Source organism: Lutra lutra, chromosome 7, assembly GCF_902655055.1.
Source record: "Lutra lutra chromosome 7, mLutLut1.2, whole genome shotgun sequence".
Taxonomy (NCBI): domain Eukaryota; kingdom Metazoa; phylum Chordata; class Mammalia; order Carnivora; family Mustelidae; genus Lutra; species Lutra lutra.
In genome coordinates this window covers 81,333,538-81,352,734 of record NC_062284.1, presented here as the reverse complement: position 1 = coordinate 81,352,734, position 19,197 = coordinate 81,333,538, and the positions used below count along the sequence as shown (strand labels likewise).

The window sequence follows — 19,197 nt, the reverse complement described above, 5'->3', positions numbered from 1 at the left end:
GAGAAGAGTCTAAAGCAGACTCTTTGCTGAATGCAGAGCCCGACCAAGGCTCAGTCTCAAGACCCTGAGATGACAACCTGTGCCAACCAGTCAGATGCTTACCTGACTGCCTCACTTTGGCATCCCAGCTGAATTTTAAGATAGTGAGTCTATTTAGAAAGAAAGAAGCAAGATATTTCCGATTTGAAGATGGAATAAATACAAGATTTAAAAATTATGAAGAAAAAACTGTATTAAAGAACTCTGAAATTATAAGTTATAAAATTATAAATGTGTCAGCAGACCAACTTTAGGATTGTGCCTACAGATACTTAAAGTACAATTTAAAAAAAAAGACCTCACTTTTTCTTTACCAGGGGCAGGCTCCCTTAGGCAACATTTTAAGCATGACCTAAAGCTCTCTGGAACTTGTGAGTTGGTATTTTGTAACCTATAATCTTGCAAAGCCTGAATCACGGGTCAAAGAGAATCTTAAATTAGGTCAGGGAAATGCTCCAGCTTCTTTCTATATTAATTCTAATTACTGTTTTGTTTTTTGGGAAAGGCTTGGATTTTAAGATTTATGTATGTTTCCTGAAGTGGGGGAGATTTTTGAGAGGGTTTTTTGTCATTGTTGTTTACTTTATGCTTTTTGAACAAAACTGAGAAAACTAAAAACTAAAGCTGAATTGAAGCTGTTGTGATGACTTTTAGAGAAGTGAGAGTTGAAGGAAGTAATTTGAATTTACATATGATATATTTCAAAACTTCACACACTTGATGCATTCTGGAATTCGTTCCACTTACTGCATAATGGTTTGTTCATATTGTAAATTGGTCTTTTCATGCTCTGGAAAGAAAAAACAAAGCAACAGATTCATCTTATTTTGCGTTTGTTTGTTGTTGTTTTTGATTATTGCGATTTTTTTCTCTTTTCCCTCTTCACGATGTTATAATGAATCATTTTAAGAAACTAAGTGACCAAAAAGATTGATTAGGAAGACTCTTTTCCCCATAAATCTTAACTATATTTTAAATATGTTCCTGTCTCTACCAAAATAAATCTTTAAACCGTATGTAGAGAAAATCATGTTAACACTATCAGGACTGGCATCTGTAGGCTATTTTGTTTTGTGTTATTTTTGAAGTTGTTGAAGGTGAGGGGTGCCTGGCTGGCTCAGTTGGTAGAGCATACAACTGTTGATCTTGGGCTTGTGAGTTTAAGCCCCACATTGGGTGTAGAGATTATTTAAAAATAAAATATTTTAGGGTCTCCGGGGTGGCTCAGTCGGTTGAGTCGGACTCTTGATTTCAACTCAGGTCATGATCTCAGGGTTGTAAGAACAAGACCCCATCGGGATCCAAACTGGGCGTGGAGCTTACTTAAAAGTCTCTCTCGCTCTCCTCTCCCAGCTAAAAAATATTTTAAATGAATAAAATTGTTGAAGGTGAAAAAATAAAATTCTTGCAGGTGCTATACTTCTTTGCCTACATAAATTTGATGTGAACTCATTTTCAGATGGAAAATTAGCCCTTCATGATAATAAGATTAACTTCTGAAGAGGTGGTTCCTTTTTATCTCAGCAGTCAACAATATTTATACAGATGTATTACTCCAGGATAATAAAGTCACTGGTGTAAGAACACTATGCAGAATGGAGACATTAGTCTTTCTTATCCTATGCCAAGTCTTTGAAGACTGAACATGATATTTAAATTGAACCATGTGAATTTGCTGATACTCAGCCATTTTTTTGAACTATAAAAATGGCAGTTCATATAGTGCAGCTTACTAGCAGCTTAGTTGTTTTTAAACATTTCCACTACACTGGTATTCTTATTAGCAGAGAGGAGTGGATTTTGGTGGGGTTGTGGTGGGTGGGGGTGAGGGGGCGGTGATTTTATTAAAAGAGGTCTACAAAGGCTTGTCATGCTTCGAATTTTTCTGAAGGTTCATGTTTTATCTTGAAATACTATTAATTTTGCCTTCTAGTGCATATTAAATGTGTATTTATTTTAGTATGATGTTTTAAGTTAATGTCAGAGAGGAAATGGTTAAGTAAATTTTGATCCTCCAGTATATGTATTCTGTGGGCACACTGCTAGGGGTATCACACTTTGAGAGTCATGTAGTAGGACAGTATGTTAGAACCTTAGGTCTAGTACACAGTGCCTATTTTTCTCAATATAGAACACTTCAGGGATGAAAATTATGATTGAGTCACTAGGAGTATCTATCATACACAAAATATGAGCAGTTATTACAAAGGAAACAAATGGTGCTTCAGAGAAATTTATGGTCTAAAAAGCATTGAAGGTGTTTGTAAGCTTAGTTCAGCTAATGGCTTTGTGTTAGCAAGCATATATGATATTTGACTGTAAAGTAATATTCTTTTTTTTTTTTCTTAAAGACTTTTTTATTTATCTGTTTGTCAGAGAGAGAGAGCCCAAGCAGGGGGAGCAAGAGGCAGAGGGAGAAGCAGGCTCCCAATGTGGGACTGTATCCCAGGACCCTGGGATCATGACCTGAGCTGAAGGCAGATGCTTAACCGACTGAGCCACCCCGGCACCCCTGTAAAGTAATATTCTTGTGTACCTTTTTAAAATACAGGACTAGTATCCATAACAGGTACCTGTTAATGTTTCTCCACGGGATAGCTTACTTAGGTCTGGAAGTAAGAACATGAGTGTTGTGCCATGTTTTGATTAATACTTCAGATTACATTGCATTCATGGAAATTTATAGTATATATTATGAATACCCTGAGAATTCTTTTGGTAACTTTTTGGTAACTTTTGGTGTATTACTAGATTCTCATATGTATTAAAATAAGGAATCTGGCGTTCATTTTTTAGGAAATAGTACAGTGTTCTGTTCCATATTATCTACAGATTCTCTATATGTTCTAAGCTTTTTTTGAAAATGGCTGATTTTGAGATATTGGAAGGGCTTGATTGGACGAAAGTGGCAGTAGAGTATCTGGTGGTTATCTCTCTCTCTCTCTCTCTCTCTCTATATATATATCTAGAGTCAGACTGCTTAAGTATACATCCAAATTCATCATGACATTAGGACTGTTACTTAGTTTTTCTGTGCGTCAGTTTCCTCATCTAAAAATAGCTGGCTGCTTCTTGAACAACTTTGTGTACTTTTTGAGAAAATATAAAGCGCTCCTAGTAAGTGGCCAAGTGTTAGCTTTGTCAAAAGCAATGGCTGGCATTGCGGTGGGTAGTTTTACAAATGTTTTTTTCAAGTAGCATATTCGTAGTTTGAAAATCTGTTGTAATGTATGTTCACTTTTAATAAACTAATCACTCTGTGATCTCAACAGAAACATAAAAATAGAAAATAAGAGAAAACTAGAAAAATAAGCAGTCTTCAGATACATAGAGTTGTAGGGTGTGGTTATATTAAAACATAACAGTATATTAACTCCATTTGTATTCATCTTCCTAAAGTGAAACTTCAGGTAAGAGCAGGAACATCTGTTACTTGCAAAAAGCATTTGCTGATCCCATTGATAGTGCATATGTGGAGATCACAGGTGCATTTTAGAGTTGGGTGGTTAAATGTAGGATTACTAATATGAATTGTCTACTTTTAGTAGAATTTATATGAGGAATGTATTGAGGACTTTGGAGGTAACTCTGCCCTGCTTATGGTCTCAAGCTTTTTTACTGAATTATTTATTATTGCATTGTGTTAGCTATTTTGCTTCTTGATAGATCATTTTACACCACAGTATTGCTGCTGCCTAAGGAAAAAAAAAGTCTCTTCAGCAGTCCTAATGACCTCTAAAAAGGGTAATTTAATTCTTAAGATAGGATTTTGGTTTGCCATGGCAGTTATAAGATTTTCTCTATGATGGTGAGGTAATTTTTTTTTCCTTTAGACAGTTATAGATACTGAGTGTACACTTGCTTTTTTTCCTTCTGTATAGCTTTTCTCCTTCTGTATAGCTTCCAGAAACTGTTTCTCTAGCATTTATTAACTTTTTCCTTAATTGTGTATATTTTGGCCAGTTGGCTTCAATAAATTCAGAAAGGAGGATTTAAACAAGAATCTAAAAATTCACTTGGCTCTGTAAAAGTGAATTTGCTAGCGTTATTGTTTATGTTCTTGTTCCTTAAAATTGACATTTCTAAAAATCCTAGTGTGTCTTTTTTTTTTTAAGGGCCATCAGTACCAGGTTATAGGTAGTATTGGGCAGATAGGTGAGACTTACTGGAAGGGAACAACCCACATAGCTAAAGCAGCATGCAGACTTGGTGAGTGTAGATTGGTAAAAGCTGCCTTTTGGCCTCTGGGGCAGCATCATAGTCAGAATCCGGAATATTGGGCCAAGCCAGAGGGATGCAAGTAAGATAAAGAGGAGTTGAAAACTTAAATACCTGAAGAAGTTGGCAAATAATGTAAATGAATGGGGTAGGCCAGGTGACAGCTATGGCCTGCTGGCAGGTTCTTCTCTTAGATTCAGTCATTTGTTGCCATATGGGGATATGGATGCAGGTTTTCATGTAGAATCTTATGTTGAAATGTTAGTAAGTAAGCTAAATTTGGCCAGCAGGGTATCAGTTTGTGACTACTATCTTTTTTTTTTTTTTTAAAGATTTATTTATTTGACAGAGATCACAAGTAGGCAGAGAGGTAGGCAGAGAGAGAGAGAGAGAGAGGAGGAAGCAGGCTCCCCGCTGAGCAGAGAGCCCCATGCGGGGCTCGATCCCAGAATCCCGAGACCATGACCTGAGCCGAAGGCAGCAGCCTTAACCCACTGAGCCACCCAGGCGCCCCGTGACTACTATCTTATAAGGAGAGTCTTGGGCGCCTGGGTGGCTCAGTCCTTAAGCATATGCTTTCGGCTCAGGTCATGTTCCCAGGGTCCTGGGATCAAGCTCCTCATTGGGCTCCCTGCTCCATGGGAAGCCTACTTCTCCCTCCACCACTCCCCCTGCTTGTGTTCTTTCTCTCACTTTATCTCTCTGTCAAATAAATAAATAAAATCTTTTTTAAAAAATAGACTCTTACATTTATATTAATTATGAAGATCTGATACTAGAGGTAGTTTTATACCAGTTAACTCTGTGAGAGAAAAAAATGAATGAAAAAAAGAAAAGCTTTTCCTAGATCTCCCATCTGATTTTTTTCTTTTTTCTTTTTCTTTCTATCTCTCTCTCTCTCTCTCTCTTTTTTTTTTTTACAAGAGAACAAATGTACATCTTTATTTATTTACTTTTCATTAAGTTTAAATCCTTGAGGGATATAGTATCACATGGATTCTGTGGCCAGTGACTTTAGTAGGAGGGTTGCTTTGGAATTTGGCACAAACCATGCCACTGTTTCCATGAGCACCAGTTACTTTTCCCCAGATTACTCTGGTTTTGTTTGGTTTGCCACCTGGAGTCTTTGTGTTGTTCTTTGCTTTGTACACATAAGCACATCTCTTGCCTAGATAGAATTCAGTTTCATCTCGAGCAGAAACACCTTCAATTTTAAGAACAGCTGTATGTGCCCTCTGGTTCTGGAGACCCCGCTTGTAGCCAGCAAAAATGGCCTTGGACCACAACCTTCTGGACATAATTTGTCATTTTAGGAGTCCTGTTCCCAGCCGGCCTCCAGAGGCTCCAAGATGGCGGGAAGCGTCCCATTTGATTTTCTAACACATTTTCACCCTGGCTTCTCTATAAAAGGTTGAGATTTGTTTAAGGGAATATGAGCTATATATTTCATTTTATAGTTTAATTACCTGCAGCATTCTATCTGTATTTCCATGCAATTCTAATTACCTTTTTCTGTTTGCTGGGAGTTTTATAATTTATCAAATTTATTTTTGATATATTAGTGAATAAGAGTACCCATCTTTTATGTATGTAGTGCCTTCTCCGTATAATGTTCTTGATGATAGTTGTCTCTCTTGTAAGTAGTAGTGATGATTTTTTTTAAAGCCAGCTTGTGTGTTTTTTGTCTTAAACTTTCCCCTCTAATTTTCCTTAAATTTTTTTAAGTAAACCCTACACACTACGTGGGCTAAAACTCAGGACCCCAAGATTAAGAATCTCATGCTCTACCACTAAGCCAGCCAGGCGCTCTGCTTGTGTGTTTCTTAATTTCTTAAATAATTTTTTCCAACTTTTTATTGTGATCTTTTAAAAAATACAGAAAAAGTGAAGAATAGTAAAATGACCGTTCGCATACCCACTGTCTACATATAGTTGTTAACATTTACTGTATTTATGGCTGATTGAGTCAATTATTCAAAAATGAGTTGTAGACATGTTGCTATAAACTTGAACATGATCCTTCTAAAAATAAAAAATTCCATAATCAAGATGTCATCTTACAAATGTTTATGTGTATGTGTGGGTGTGTGTGTATACGCTTACATGTTATTTATGTTCTGGAAGGTATATGCCCAGGACATACTCATGAATTTAAAAAAACAAAACCAAGCAGAATCTACTCTGTCTTTTTTTGAGTATTTGCTACAGCAGAAATGAAAGCTACTTTGGATTTGGGTCAGAGCAGATATGATCTTTATTGCTACAGTCCCTGGACAACATCCCATCTAAGTGTCTTGAAAAAAAGGACTTTGCTTTCACAAGGCTCACAGAGATAAGACTATTGTGGTTGAGATGAGACTTTTTGCTAAAACTCCTAGCCTTAAGCTATATGCAGTATCTTTATTAGGCTGAGGAAACAGATGCTAATAGGAATAAGTCCTTCCATTTCAAAATCCAGGTAAATGACAGGATATATGCCCAGGCAGAGGTCAAGCTTTATAGAATTTTAGTAGGTCTGGATATTTGGTCATTTATTTATATGTACCTGTGACCCATTTTATTTTAGTAAAAGGATATTTATCCTACAAAGAAAATTAAAAATCTAACCCTTAGTAGCCTAACCTAAAAATTTTTAGAATTTTAATGGAATGTCTCTTCTGTTTAGCAAATTTTTTCATATGAATATCAGTGATACTTTTCTGCTTTGCCTGTCTGCTCTCCAAAAACTGAGTCAAAGGTAGATTTTGTATCATTGTTAAGAGTTCAGTGTTGGGATTTCCCAGTTTCACCCAATTTATAATTTATAAAAACTATCTCCCGATTTAATTATACTTTGTGCTTTCTGTGGAAATTTCCAGTATTAGAATTGCCTTCCTTTTAAAATATGTTCTTTTCCTCTATTACAGGTTTTTTTTTCTTAGATATATTGACTGAAGTTTAATGAGAAGAACTGTGACCAGCTAGGAGAATTTTCGGCAAGGAATGGAATTAGCTCATAGCTTATTGCTGAATGAAGAAGTGTATAATCAACTAGGTGAAGTTCAGAAGGCAGAGTTTATTTTTGATTGGTTGAGCTATTTGGAGAAGCTCTTGCTGGCAACCAGCAGGGTGGGTAAAATTGCAAAAACTTCTTAGTGTTTTTTTAAGTGCCAGATGTTGTGTAGGTTGTTTGGTTTGCTTTTCTAATTTCATTCAGAATAACCTAAATTAGCTTTCAAATGCTAGACCTTGTTAAGAGTTTGTAATGATTATGGACATTGGGGAGGGGGGTGAGTGCTGTGAAGTGTGTAAGCCTAACGATTCACAAACATGTACCCCTGGGGCTAATAATACATTATATGTTAATTTTTTAAAAAGTTTATAATGAAATATCATAAGAAGTCTATTCTTTCAAAGCAGGAAGAAATCAGTCAATGTTTTTTATATTACTTTAAAAATATATAAAAAGGGGAGCCTGTGTGGCCTAGTTGTCTAAGCATCTGCCTTCAGCTCAAGTCCTGATCCCGGGGTCCTGGGATCAAGCCCCACATCAGGCTCCCCGAGCAGGGAGCCTGCTTCTCCCTCTACCCTTTCCCCCTGCTTGTGATATCTCTCTAATAAATAAATAAAATCTTTAAATATATATATACAAAAATATAAAAAACTAACTATAAACCACATTCTATTAGATTTCATTTTCATTATCTTCTTCACCTTCATATGCATGAAGCCCTTGTGTAATACATTGCTAAATATTGTAAGGGAGTTTCACTTTTAAAAAGTTGTGAGCTTTTTACGGAGAATATGAATTTAAAAGGCTTTTAGTAAACATATTAACTCTTAGGCTTATGAAATAATTTCCCCAAAAAACCCAAATCACTCATACTTTCAGCTACATTTAGCAATTAACATTTTATCATATTTGATTGACTTACTGAGCCATATGAGATGGTATTGCACCTTAAATACTTCTGCATACATCTACTAAGAATGAGGGTATTCTTCTACATAGTAAGTGACACCATATGTAATGCAGAAATGGTACAGAGACACTACTCATGGAGAAATTTGGAATTTAACAAGACAAAAATCCATATACTAACAAATAGTTCGTTGTGGAAACTTATGCTTTAGTGAGCACCTGAATACCTTTACTATTATAATGGTATTCTGTACTCCTTTTTCAGAAAGTAGACAAGTAAAATGGAGTAACATTACTGGCATTTAGATGCATAAGTTTACAAAAAAAAATTGCACTAAACTTAGAAAAAGATCTGAGTAACGCAGTCATTCATTTCAAGGTCAACTCATGATAGATTATAGGTTGCTGCTTATTTATACAGATATATATGGGGGAGAGACTTAATAACAAAGAGCCTCTGGTTAAAGTACGTATTTGCTCTACCTTTCAACAGAAGAAGAAAGATATAGAAGAAATAGAACCCTTATCTTTCTTCACAGAGACTCCACTATATTGTGGCCCAGAAATTAATTTTTGGAGATATCTGCAGGGCAGCAAACTACCTTGTGTGGCACAATGACTACACCACCAACTTACTTGTAATTTTTAGTCAAAATAATTTTGTATTTTTCTGGAGTTTTTAATTCTTAAATAAATGAAAGAAAAATCATATTAAAAGATTACATGTAATTATATTGACTTTGAATTCTTTGTTACCTTCCTTTCTAGAGTGATGTGAAGGAGAAACAGAAGACTCTTGTTGAACAGCTCCTATCTTTGTTGACTAGCTCCCCAGGGCCTCCTACCCGCAAACTCCTTGCTAAAAATCTAGGTGTTCTTTATAGTATTGGTGATACATTCTCTGTTTACGAGACAATCGATAAATGTAATGATCTTATTCGTAGCAAAGATGATTCTCCAAGTTATCTTCCCACGAAACTGTAAGTTAAATATTAAAGCTGAACATTAAGTAGTGTTTCCTTATTGAATCATTTTTCTAAAGAAACCAAACTACTTGATAATTATTTTGAAACTGAATACAAATTGTTTTGCTCACTTTTTAAATCTACCTTTAAAAAAAAAAAACATTTTCCCATTGGTTGAGAGACTATTCTAAAAAATATTTTAGACATATTTGAAGTCTTGATTTAGGAATGAAAACTGTCTTACTAAAAATGTAGTAGCTGGAGACCCATAAATGTAGAACACAAACTGGTGGTTGCCAGAGTGGGGGATAGGGAGGGGGTTAAGTGAAATAGGTGAAGGGGATTAAGAGGTACAAACTTCTAGAAAAACAAATAAGTCATAGGGATGGAAAGTACAGCACAGGGACTATCATCAATAATACTGTAATAACATTCTTTGATGACAGATGGTAACTACACTTGCTATAGTGAGCATTTTGTAATGTTTATAATTATTGAATCACTATGTTGTGCACCTGAAACTAATATATGTCAGCTATTAAAAAAGAAGTGTTTTAAGGATAAATACAAAAAAGTCTTAGCAGTTGAGTGTTTAAGAAAAAGGTATTTTGAGTTCCTTACCACTTGGGTTTTCTTTTAATTTATTAGCTCTTAGTTGTGAAAGTTAATAGTAAGTACCATATAGAAACATACTCTTCTAAGCTCCTAAAAAGAACAGCTTAGTTGCTTTCTCTATAGGATTCAGTTCGTTTTTTCGTCTATTAGAGAAAGTCATTTGCCATGTATGGTTCCACAATAGTATTTTTACAGAAATTTCTGTTGAACTAATTTTTAGCTTATAACAGAATGTATTTTCCCATGAAGTTTTCAGACTTCAGATTTGATAAGAATATTATTTCCTGTTTTTCTTACCTTGCATTTTTAAGGTTATCTTTGATTAGCCAATATATGCAGGTCAGTTTCATGAAAAATTATTTTATAAGAAAATTTGGGGGAATTGAATCTTTGGGCTGAGGTTTTGATTATTTGAAGGCTCATTTTTTAAAAAAATTGTTGTTATGGGAAGTATAATTACTTGGTATTCATGCATGCATCATACCTGAGGATTTAATAATTGAATAGGTTCTGGGCAATTTTATACTTTAAAAGTAAAATTAAATAGTCACTTTTACATAGTCTAAGATTTTTTTGATTCCTGTTTTTTCACTCATGATTAATTCCTAATCTAAATGTTGTTTCAGTGCTGCTGTGGTATGTTTGGGTTCCTTGTACAGGAAGTTGGGTAGAGTACTGGTTAACACCTTTACTGATACAGTGGGGAATATTCTTAAAGCTATGAAGAGTGCAGAGGTGAGTAACCACAAGTTCAACCAAAGATTAAAAAGATAAACTATAATTTTTATTATATCAAAAGAAAAAGAATAAAAAGTATTTTATGGTTTTGTGTTTTATGGTTTCTTGAGCCAACAGAAGTGCTTTACCTCTGGTAAGCATACATAGGTATGTATATAAATATATCCATAAATATTTCCTAGAAATATTTCTAGGAGATGTACATATCTCTTTTGTATATTAAATCTTTATTAGAAAATCAGTAATGCAATTTATAATTTTGGATAAATCCAGATTGGCAAAAGCTTCAAGTATTTCTCTGCAAACCCATCCCTGCTTCATCCTCTCACATCACCTTTTCCCCTAATACTAGTACTACAGCAAGTGCTTGTCAACAAGGATCCAGATACATAGTTGGTAACAACTGGGTACCTGATGGTTGGAGTAGTATTCTACCAGAACAGGAAAGAGTAAGGAATACAATCAGGTTGGGAAAGAGCATGGAGGATATAAGTATGACCAGGGTCTGGTTGACCTTTTAGTTGTCAGAGGAATATATTTTTAGCCTTAGCCTTATTGATTTGTGATCATTTACCACTGTGGAATACCCTTAGTTTTTGTAGCGGTCTCTTCATTTGTCTTCCAAGATACTGTAATTTCTTGCCAACTATAATTTCACTAATTTTTTTTTTAAGATTTTATTATTTATTTGAGAGAGAGCACATGTACAACCAGGGGGAAGGGTGGAGGCAGAAGGAGAAGCAGGCTTCCTGCTGAGCAGGGAGCTGATGGGGGAGCTCCACCCAGGACTTTGGGATCATGACCTTAGTTGAAAGCAGAAGTTTAACTGCCTGAGCCACCCAGGTGCCCCTCACCAATCATTTTGAAATTAAAGCATTTGTATATGTGTTTATCAAAAATTTTAAATCTGTCATCCCTAATATTTAAGGATAACTCCGCACCTTTTTTTTTTTTTTAAGATTTTATTCTTGGAGCGCCTGGGTGGCTCGGTGGGTTAAGCCTCTGCCTTTGGCCCAGGTCATGATCCCGGGGCCCTGGGATGGAGCCCCGTGTCTGGCTCTCTGTTCAGCAGGGAGCCTGCTTCCCTGCCTCTCTCTCTGCCTGCCTCTCTGCCTACTTGTGATTTCTGTCTGTCAAATAAATGACTAAAATCTTAAAAAAAAAAAAAAAAGATTTTATTCTTATTTATTTGACAGAGACAGACATCGAGGGAGGGTAAATCAATCAGGGGAGTGGGAGAGGGCAAAGCAGGCTTCCCACTGAGCAGGGAGCTTGATGTGGGACTAAATCCCAAGACCCTGGGATCATGACCCAAGTCAAAGGCAGACACCTAATGACTGAGCCACCCAGGCACCCCTCAGCATCTCTAAATATAAAAACAACATACTAGTTCTTGTTCTGACCTCACCTAGAGAAGAAGTCTAGAAAACAGCTCTGAAATAATTTTTTAAAATGCTATCTAGTTGCCCACACATTTAAAAAAAAGAAACTATTTATTTTAGGGGAGAGAGAGAGAATATTTGTGCACCTGCGTGCACAAGTATGTGCAATAGGGTGGGGCAGAAGGAGAGGGAGAGAGAAACTCCAAGCAGATTTCATCCTGAGCAAAGAGCTTGACACAGAGCCTGATCTTGAGACTCTGAGATAGATCACGACCTGAATTTGAAAGTTCATATGTAAAATATGATAAATTTCGAGAAAAATGTAACTGATTTGGGGTGCCTGGCTGGCTCAGACAGTAGAACATGCAACTCTTGGTTTTGAGTTCAAGCCCCATGCTGGGTGTAGAGATTATTTAAAAGAAAAAAAATTAAAAAAAAAAAAAAAGAATGTAGCTTATTCAAGATCTTTCAGAAGTTAAGTCCAAACAAAAAACTAATGATCGAATCCAGTCAGTTCTAAGCAGTGTTTTGCTAGAAAACTGAAGGTGATTCAGCAAAAGAGATTGTTAACATCGAAAGAGATTGTAAAATTGGGTTTTACTTAAAATGTTTGTAGAACTTTTATCTGCTGAGGAATGGCCACTTTAAACTTTATTCCCCCCCGGGTGCCTGGGTGGCTCAATTGGTTAAGATGGCCTTCTGCTCAGTTGATGAACCTAGAGTCCTTGGATCGAGTCCCACACCCGGCTTCCTGCTTGACAGGGAGTCTGCTTCTCCCCCTGACCTCTCTCCTCTCATGCCTCTCTCTCTCTCTCTCTCAAATAATAAATAAATAAACTTTTTTTCCCACTTAACTCTCTTAGTTAAGCTATAATCTCTTTAGGCCTTATGATTAATGGGATTACTCTTTAAGTCTCAGAAATTTTCAAATTACTGCTGAGGATTTTATTTCCTGCTATTTTTTATCTATATGACTTAGTAGATCAGGTACTACAACAAGTTGAAGATGACCAAAGAGCTCCCACCTTTGATTCATGCCCTTCAGTAATAGACATCATAAAGTTGGGATAAAAAGAAAGTTCAGAAGTTTCACCTTGAGACCCAGTTGGTTATGTCCACCTATTAATTACTCATTGTTGTGCTTCTTTGGGCAAAGAAAATTAATAACATTCCTATGAAAATGATACTTGATGTTGATCTTTGTCTTCCCCCAACTTTAGTTATCTTTAGTGGCCTTAATTTTCTGGGACATAGAAATCATTTGGGGCATTTATTAAAATATCAGTAGTATAAGCAGCGACTGTTATTTGAGTATTTCTATGTATCAGGCCCTGCAGTAAATGTTTTCCCCACAAGGACTGACTTACTTCTCACACTGGCTCTGTGGGGTTCATCTTATTCTCATTTTATAGATGGAGAAATAAGTAAGAACAACTTAAAGTCACACAGGTGCTAAGGATCAGAGCCACGATTCAGCCCCAAGTCTTTTTAAGTCCAAAGCCCAGACTTTTGTTCTTTGAGTTAAACTACTCAGCCCAATAAATGCTAAAATATTAATGGCTATAAAATCTATTGAGCATTTACTATATGTCAGGCCTTATTCTCAGCATTTTGCATATAGTAACTTGTTTGAGCTTCACAACAACCTGTGAGGTGGATATGTCCATTTATTTAAAAGGTACAGTTTTGCCCAAGGGCACCTGGCTGCCAGGTGCTGACCACTTACCGTGTTACCTCATTAATAGCAACCATTTATTGAATGCTTAACAACATGCTAGCCTTGTGCTAGGATTTTTTAATATAATTTCACTTAATCTTTGCATCAATCCTTCGTATTTTGTTGAAATATTATAATATATAGACATACCACTTTTCAAATGTTGAAACACTTCATAAAATAACAACTGTTAATGTTTCTTGATGTTAGATGGGTTGGTTAGCGTATACAGATATTGAAGTATTTCATTAGTATATGAGAGAAATTTTAATGCTTAATGCTACTTTTCACAGTTAAATTTTTTTCTTAAATTTTTTCTTTTTGGTAGTCTCAAGGTCGATATGAGATTATGCTTAGTCTGCAAAATATATTGAATGGACTAGGAGCTGCTGCTACACCTTGCCACAGGGATGTTTATAAAGCTGCTAAATCCTGCTTAACAGATAGATCCATGGCTGTTCGTTGTGCTGCTGCAAAGGTAATATGGTCTAATAAGCAGAATTTCTCAAAATAAATATAAAGAAAATTAGTATCCCTGTTAATAGGTACATGATCTCAGAGTATAATCTTGGTAGTTAGCCCATCTTACTTTAGCATAGGAGGAAACTGAGGTCCAGAGAGTTGTATGAATTTTCCAAGGTCCTTTAGACCTTGTTGGAGGGCAGGGAATTCAGGTTACCAGACTCTGAGTATTTCTTTCACTCTACTATGCTTCCTCTCTATAGTTGTATAACCTGAAGTTTACATGTAAAGTTTATGTTATTTGAGAGTGATTTGTTTTTAATCACGCCTTCTTTTTCTTTTTTTTAAAGTCTGGGATTTAGATTTTGATACTTTAATTTCTTTTGAGTATGTCACTTTTTGCAAGCTAGGAAACAGAAGCAAAGTAAGTCAGTTTAGTCCTCTGCAGATCTAGGCCAAGTCTTGTGATCTTCAGAATTATCATGGCCTTCCTAATATAGTTGGTAAGATAGGACAGTAGAATTGTTTATGTTGTAATTATTCTCACAACTGCTCATAGCCAACAGATTGGTTCCACAGACATCTTTCCTAACCTACTTAGAATGGGTTGTCCTCCCATCCTCTGTGGACACATTGTTTTATATAGTATAATTTTTATGACGTTTAATAAGTATTCATTTGTAGTCTCTGCAGTCATTATTTAGATACTTTGGATTTGTATATAATTTTTGTTAGAACTTGATAGTTTCTATAACTTATATAGATCTGAACCTGACATTTACATTTTATTTTTCATTAATGTCCGTATTTTTTTGTTTTGCTTTGTTTTGTTTTGTTTTCAATTAAATAGTGTCTCCTTGAACTCCAGAAAGAGGCCATCTTTATGTGGAGTACAGACTTGGATAGTGTGGCCACACTATGTTTTAAGTCCTTTGAAGGTTCCAATTATGATGTGCGGATTTCTGTTTCAAAGCTACTAGGCACAGTGTTGGCTAAAGCTATAATTTCTAAACATCCAGGATCAGGTAAAATTATATAATTATTTTCAAAATGTCTATTGTAATTTATTCCCATTTCGTTTAAACAAACATAATGTAGTATTACTACTACCCATTGTTAATTTTGAAAAGAGGCAGGATATCTTATAAATCAATTTTAGTTTATAAACATTGGTTAGGTCCCAAGATTTCTTTTTTTTTTTTTTTTTTTTTTTTAAAGATTTTATTTACGGGACGCCTGGGTGGCTCAGTTGGTTGTACGACTGCCTTCGGCTCAGGTCATGATCCCAGAGTTCCCGGATCGAGTCCCGCATCGGGCTCCCAGCTCCACGGGGAGTCTGCTTCTCCCTCTGACCTTCTCCTCGCTCATGCTCTCTCTCATTGTCTCTTTCTCAAATAAATAAAATCTTTAAAAAAAAAAAAAGATTTTATTTACTTATCGGACAGACAGAGATCACAAGTAGGCAGAGAGGTAGGCAGAGAGAGAGAGGAGGAAACAGGCTCCCTGCTGAGCAGAGAGCCCGACGTGGGGCTCGATCCCAGGACCTTGGGATCACGACCCAAGCCAAAGGCAGAGGCTTTAACCCACTGAGCCACCCAGGCGCCCCACCAAGATTTCATTTTCAAATAAGTCAGTAAAAATTTGAGGAAAAAAATAAACTCTTGAAGAAATGTACTTTATTCAGTCATCATCTTTACATTATGGCCTTTACTTTTGTTTTTTTTAAGTAAATTGTTAATTGTTATCCAATAATAGGTATGATCTAAATCTTGATTCTTTTTTAAGCAACATGAATTTGATTACCTATATTCGGCTTGCCATTTTCTAGGTTGATATAAGGGAGCAGTGATGTAAATAATCCAAACAACAGGTACTTAAATTCACTGTACTTGGACAGTTTGCTTTGTGTTACTTTTTATTTCTATGCTTCTAGGCAGTGAAGGATGGGGTATTTTTGAAAATAAGAGAATTTGCCTGGGTTTAATCAACAGTGTATATAAAACATTGATGAGTAACTGAAAACTTGCTTTATCATTCTGACTCCAAAGAATAAACAATCTCACACAAATGAAAATGTGTTTGTTCTTTAGAAATTTAACTACTGAAACATCTGCTATCAGGAGTCTTAGCATCCCCTGGAAGCTTGTTAGAAATGCAGAAATTCAGACCACACACAGTTTACTAAATCCAGATTCTCATTTGAACAAGATCTCCAGATAATTCATGTGCACATTAAAGCTTAAGAAGCATTGCTGGAGAAATTTTTTATAGTTATATAAAGGGAGATTTTTTTTTTTTTCTAAAACTAATGTTTTTAACCAGAGATGGGAGAGGACAGGAAGTACAGCATGTCACAGTCATCTGTGGAACATTATCAAACTTATAGCCCCCTCACTTTCCAATTGAGATTATAAATAAAATTTATAATAAGAAATTTTTATTTTTATTTTGTTTTTTTCTAATCTGATAATTCAGTAAGACTTTTTTATTTATTGGGAGGTAGGGGAAAGGTGAATGGGAACAGGTCAGGAAGTCACCAAAAGAACCCAAACCAGAAAAATGTTGTTCAGGACTTTTAGGAGGTTAAATCTTAAGCCACCTAAGAAATTGAAATTGGAAGAAATGTTTAATCAAATCCTTTTTATTTATTTTTTTTTTCAAAAATTTTATTTTATATATTTGACAGAGAGAGTGGGAGAGACTACAAGCAGGGGGAGCAGCAGAGGGAGAGGGAAGCAGACTGCCTGCTGAGCATGATCCCAGGATCATGACCTGAGCCACCCAGGTGCCCCAATCAAATCCTTTTTAAAAATGTAAATTGCTCATTTCTGTAAATGAACCATTAGCAGTAGCACACAGTTTCAGTAAAAATAAGCAAAATGTAGAATTGCATAAGTTATGATTGAATATTTAAATGTATATGCTTCGATGGTAGTTCTGAATTAAACTAGCGTTTTTGGGGGCGCCTGGGTGGCTCAGTGGGTTAAGCTGCTGCCTTCGGCTCAGGTCATGATCTCAGGGTCCTGGGATTGAGTCCCGAATTGGGCTCTCTGCTCAGCAGGGAGCCTGCTTCCCTCGCTCTCTCTGCCTGCCTCTCTACTTGTGATCTCTCTCTGTCAAATAAATGACATCTTTAAAAAAAAAAAAAAAACTAGCGTTTTTGTAATCAGACTAAGCAAAGTGAAGAATCAGCTTCACCCACAGTAAAAATCCTTGGCCTAATCTTTTGTTAGAAATTCTATCATCTTGCCTCTGTAAGTTTTAGCTTACAAATAATTGAGTTATTTTTATACAACTAAAAAGTGATCTAGATACCATAATAGATTTTTTTTACAGTCATGGACTAATAATGTAGTGCTTAATAATTTAGAAAACAAATGCAGTGGAGGTTAGCATACTCAACTACAAAAGATTATGAAGTACAGAACTGAAACGATTTTCTTAGTAAAACTAACAGGTTTCAGACAGGTGATAGTTATTCCAAGGCCCTTAAAAAGCGGGGATTGAGGAACACCTGGGTGGCTCAGTTGGTTCAGTTCAGGTCATGATCCCAGGGTCCTGGGATCGAGCCCATCCTCAGGCTCATTGCTCAGTGGGGAGCCTGTTTCTTCCTCTCCTACTCTCCTTCCCCCCCCCACTCATGTGCTTTAAATAAATAAATAATAATTTTTTTTTAAAAGCAGGGATTGAGTATGACACTTTGTTATCATTGGAACAAGTTGCCAGGAATTTATGTGATTTTTTAATATATATAATTTAATATATATCATTCTCTCACTTGTTCAAGGATATTGCTCTAGGAAGTCTCCTCTCTCTTATACCAGCTTTTACCTCTCTATTGGATTATTACCTACAAAAACATCCTTCTGTTTCTGCCATTTTTTTTTTAAGATTTTTATTTATTTATTTGACAGACAGAGATCACAAGTAGGCAGAGAGGCAGGCAGTGAGAGAGGAAGGGAAGCAGGCTCCCCGCTGAGCAGAGAGCCCGATGCGGGACTCGATCCCAGGACCCTGAGATCATGACCTGAGCCGAAGGCAGCAGCTTAACCCACTGAGCCACCCAGGCGCCCCCAAAAACGCTAGTTTAATTCAGAACTACCATCGAAGCATATACATTTAAATATTCAATCATAACTTATGCAATTCTACATTTTGCTTGTTTTTACTGAAACTGTGTGCTACTGCTAATGGTTCATTTACAGAAATGAGCAATTTACATTTTTAAAAAGGATTTGATTGGGGCACCTGGGTGGCTCAGGTCATGATCCTGGGATCATGCTCAGCAGGCAGTCTGCTTCCCTCTCCCTCTGCTGCTCCCCCTGCTTGTAGTCTCTCCCACTCTCTCTGTCAAATATATAAAATAAAATTTTTGAAAAAAAAAATAAATAAAAAGGATTTGATTAAACATTTCTTCCAATTTCAATTTCTTAGGTGGCTTAAGATTTAACCTCCTAAAAGTCCTGAACAACATTTTTCTGGTTTGGGTTCTTTTGGTGACTTCCTGACCTGTTCCCATTCACCTTTCCCCTATCTCCAGAGAGGCAGGCAGAGAGAGAGGAAGGGAAGCAGGCTCCCCGCTGAGCAGAGAGCCCGATGCGGGGCTCGATCCTAGGACCCTGGGATCATGTCCTGAGCCGAAGGCAGAGGCCTTAACCCACTGAGCCACCCAGGCGCCCCTGTTTCTGCCATTTTTAAAAGAAAAAAATTCTTGTATCTTCTCAGCCAGTTGGAGCTCCATTTCTCTTCCCTTTGCATTAAAGTTCCTCAGAAGAGTTTCTTGATAGTGTCTTTAGTTTCCCTCCAATCATATCTTTCAAACCCACTTCAGCTAGGATTTCCCCCCCATTCACTCCACCAGAACTGTTTTGGTTAAGCTCATCAAAGACCTCTGTGTTCATTCATTCATTCATTCATTCAAGAAATACTTGTTTATACTTGGGATCTTTTCTGAGCACATGGGATATGTTAATTGAACAAAACAAAAACCCCTGCCCTTTTTGAGGTGATGTTTGTACTCAGCCACCTAAAGCCAGTGGGCAGTTCTCAGTTGTCTCAGTAGACGTTTCAGCAACATTTAAGTCAGCTGATTATCTTCCTTGTCTTTTTTCACTGTGCTTATATAACTTCATTTTCTCTTTGTTTTCCTTCTTCCTCACT

At 36.3% G+C, this 19,197-nt stretch overlaps 2 protein-coding genes across 16 annotated transcripts in view; one reads left to right on the top strand and one right to left on the bottom strand.

Annotated features, from left to right (window-relative positions):
• The window catches only part of HEATR5A (HEAT repeat containing 5A), a 116,565-nt gene that overhangs the window by 8,467 nt on the left and 88,901 nt on the right, over positions 1 to 19,197 (top strand). For 7 of the 15 annotated variants that reach the window (XM_047737933.1, XM_047737936.1, XM_047737937.1 and 4 more), the window contains exons 3-8: positions 3,379 to 3,381; positions 7,164 to 7,365; positions 8,927 to 9,138; positions 10,365 to 10,473; positions 13,904 to 14,053; positions 14,888 to 15,062. In XM_047737933.1, the coding sequence (XP_047593889.1) occupies positions 7,240 to 7,365; positions 8,927 to 9,138; positions 10,365 to 10,473; positions 13,904 to 14,053; positions 14,888 to 15,062 (772 nt within the window). In that variant the 5' untranslated portion in view covers positions 3,379 to 3,381; positions 7,164 to 7,239. Of the gene's footprint in view, positions 1 to 1,312; positions 1,317 to 3,378; positions 3,382 to 7,163; positions 7,366 to 8,926; positions 9,139 to 10,364; positions 10,474 to 13,903; positions 14,054 to 14,887; positions 15,063 to 19,197 lie in introns of all 15 variants that reach the window. The other 8 variants (XM_047737928.1, XM_047737931.1, XM_047737930.1 and 5 more) reach the window with 3 other exon arrangements.
• Positions 5,165 to 5,555, bottom strand: LOC125104977 (60S ribosomal protein L35a-like). The gene has a single exon (XM_047737945.1). It carries the CDS (start codon positions 5,553 to 5,555, stop codon positions 5,223 to 5,225), a length of 333 nt encoding a protein of 110 aa, XP_047593901.1. The 3' UTR covers positions 5,165 to 5,222.

What these genes read in the sequence shown, in the direction of transcription:
- LOC125104977 (XM_047737945.1), bottom strand. Translation starts at nt 5,555, where the DNA reads ATGTCCAGAAGGTTGTGGTCCAAGGCCATTTTTGCTGGCTACAAGCGG.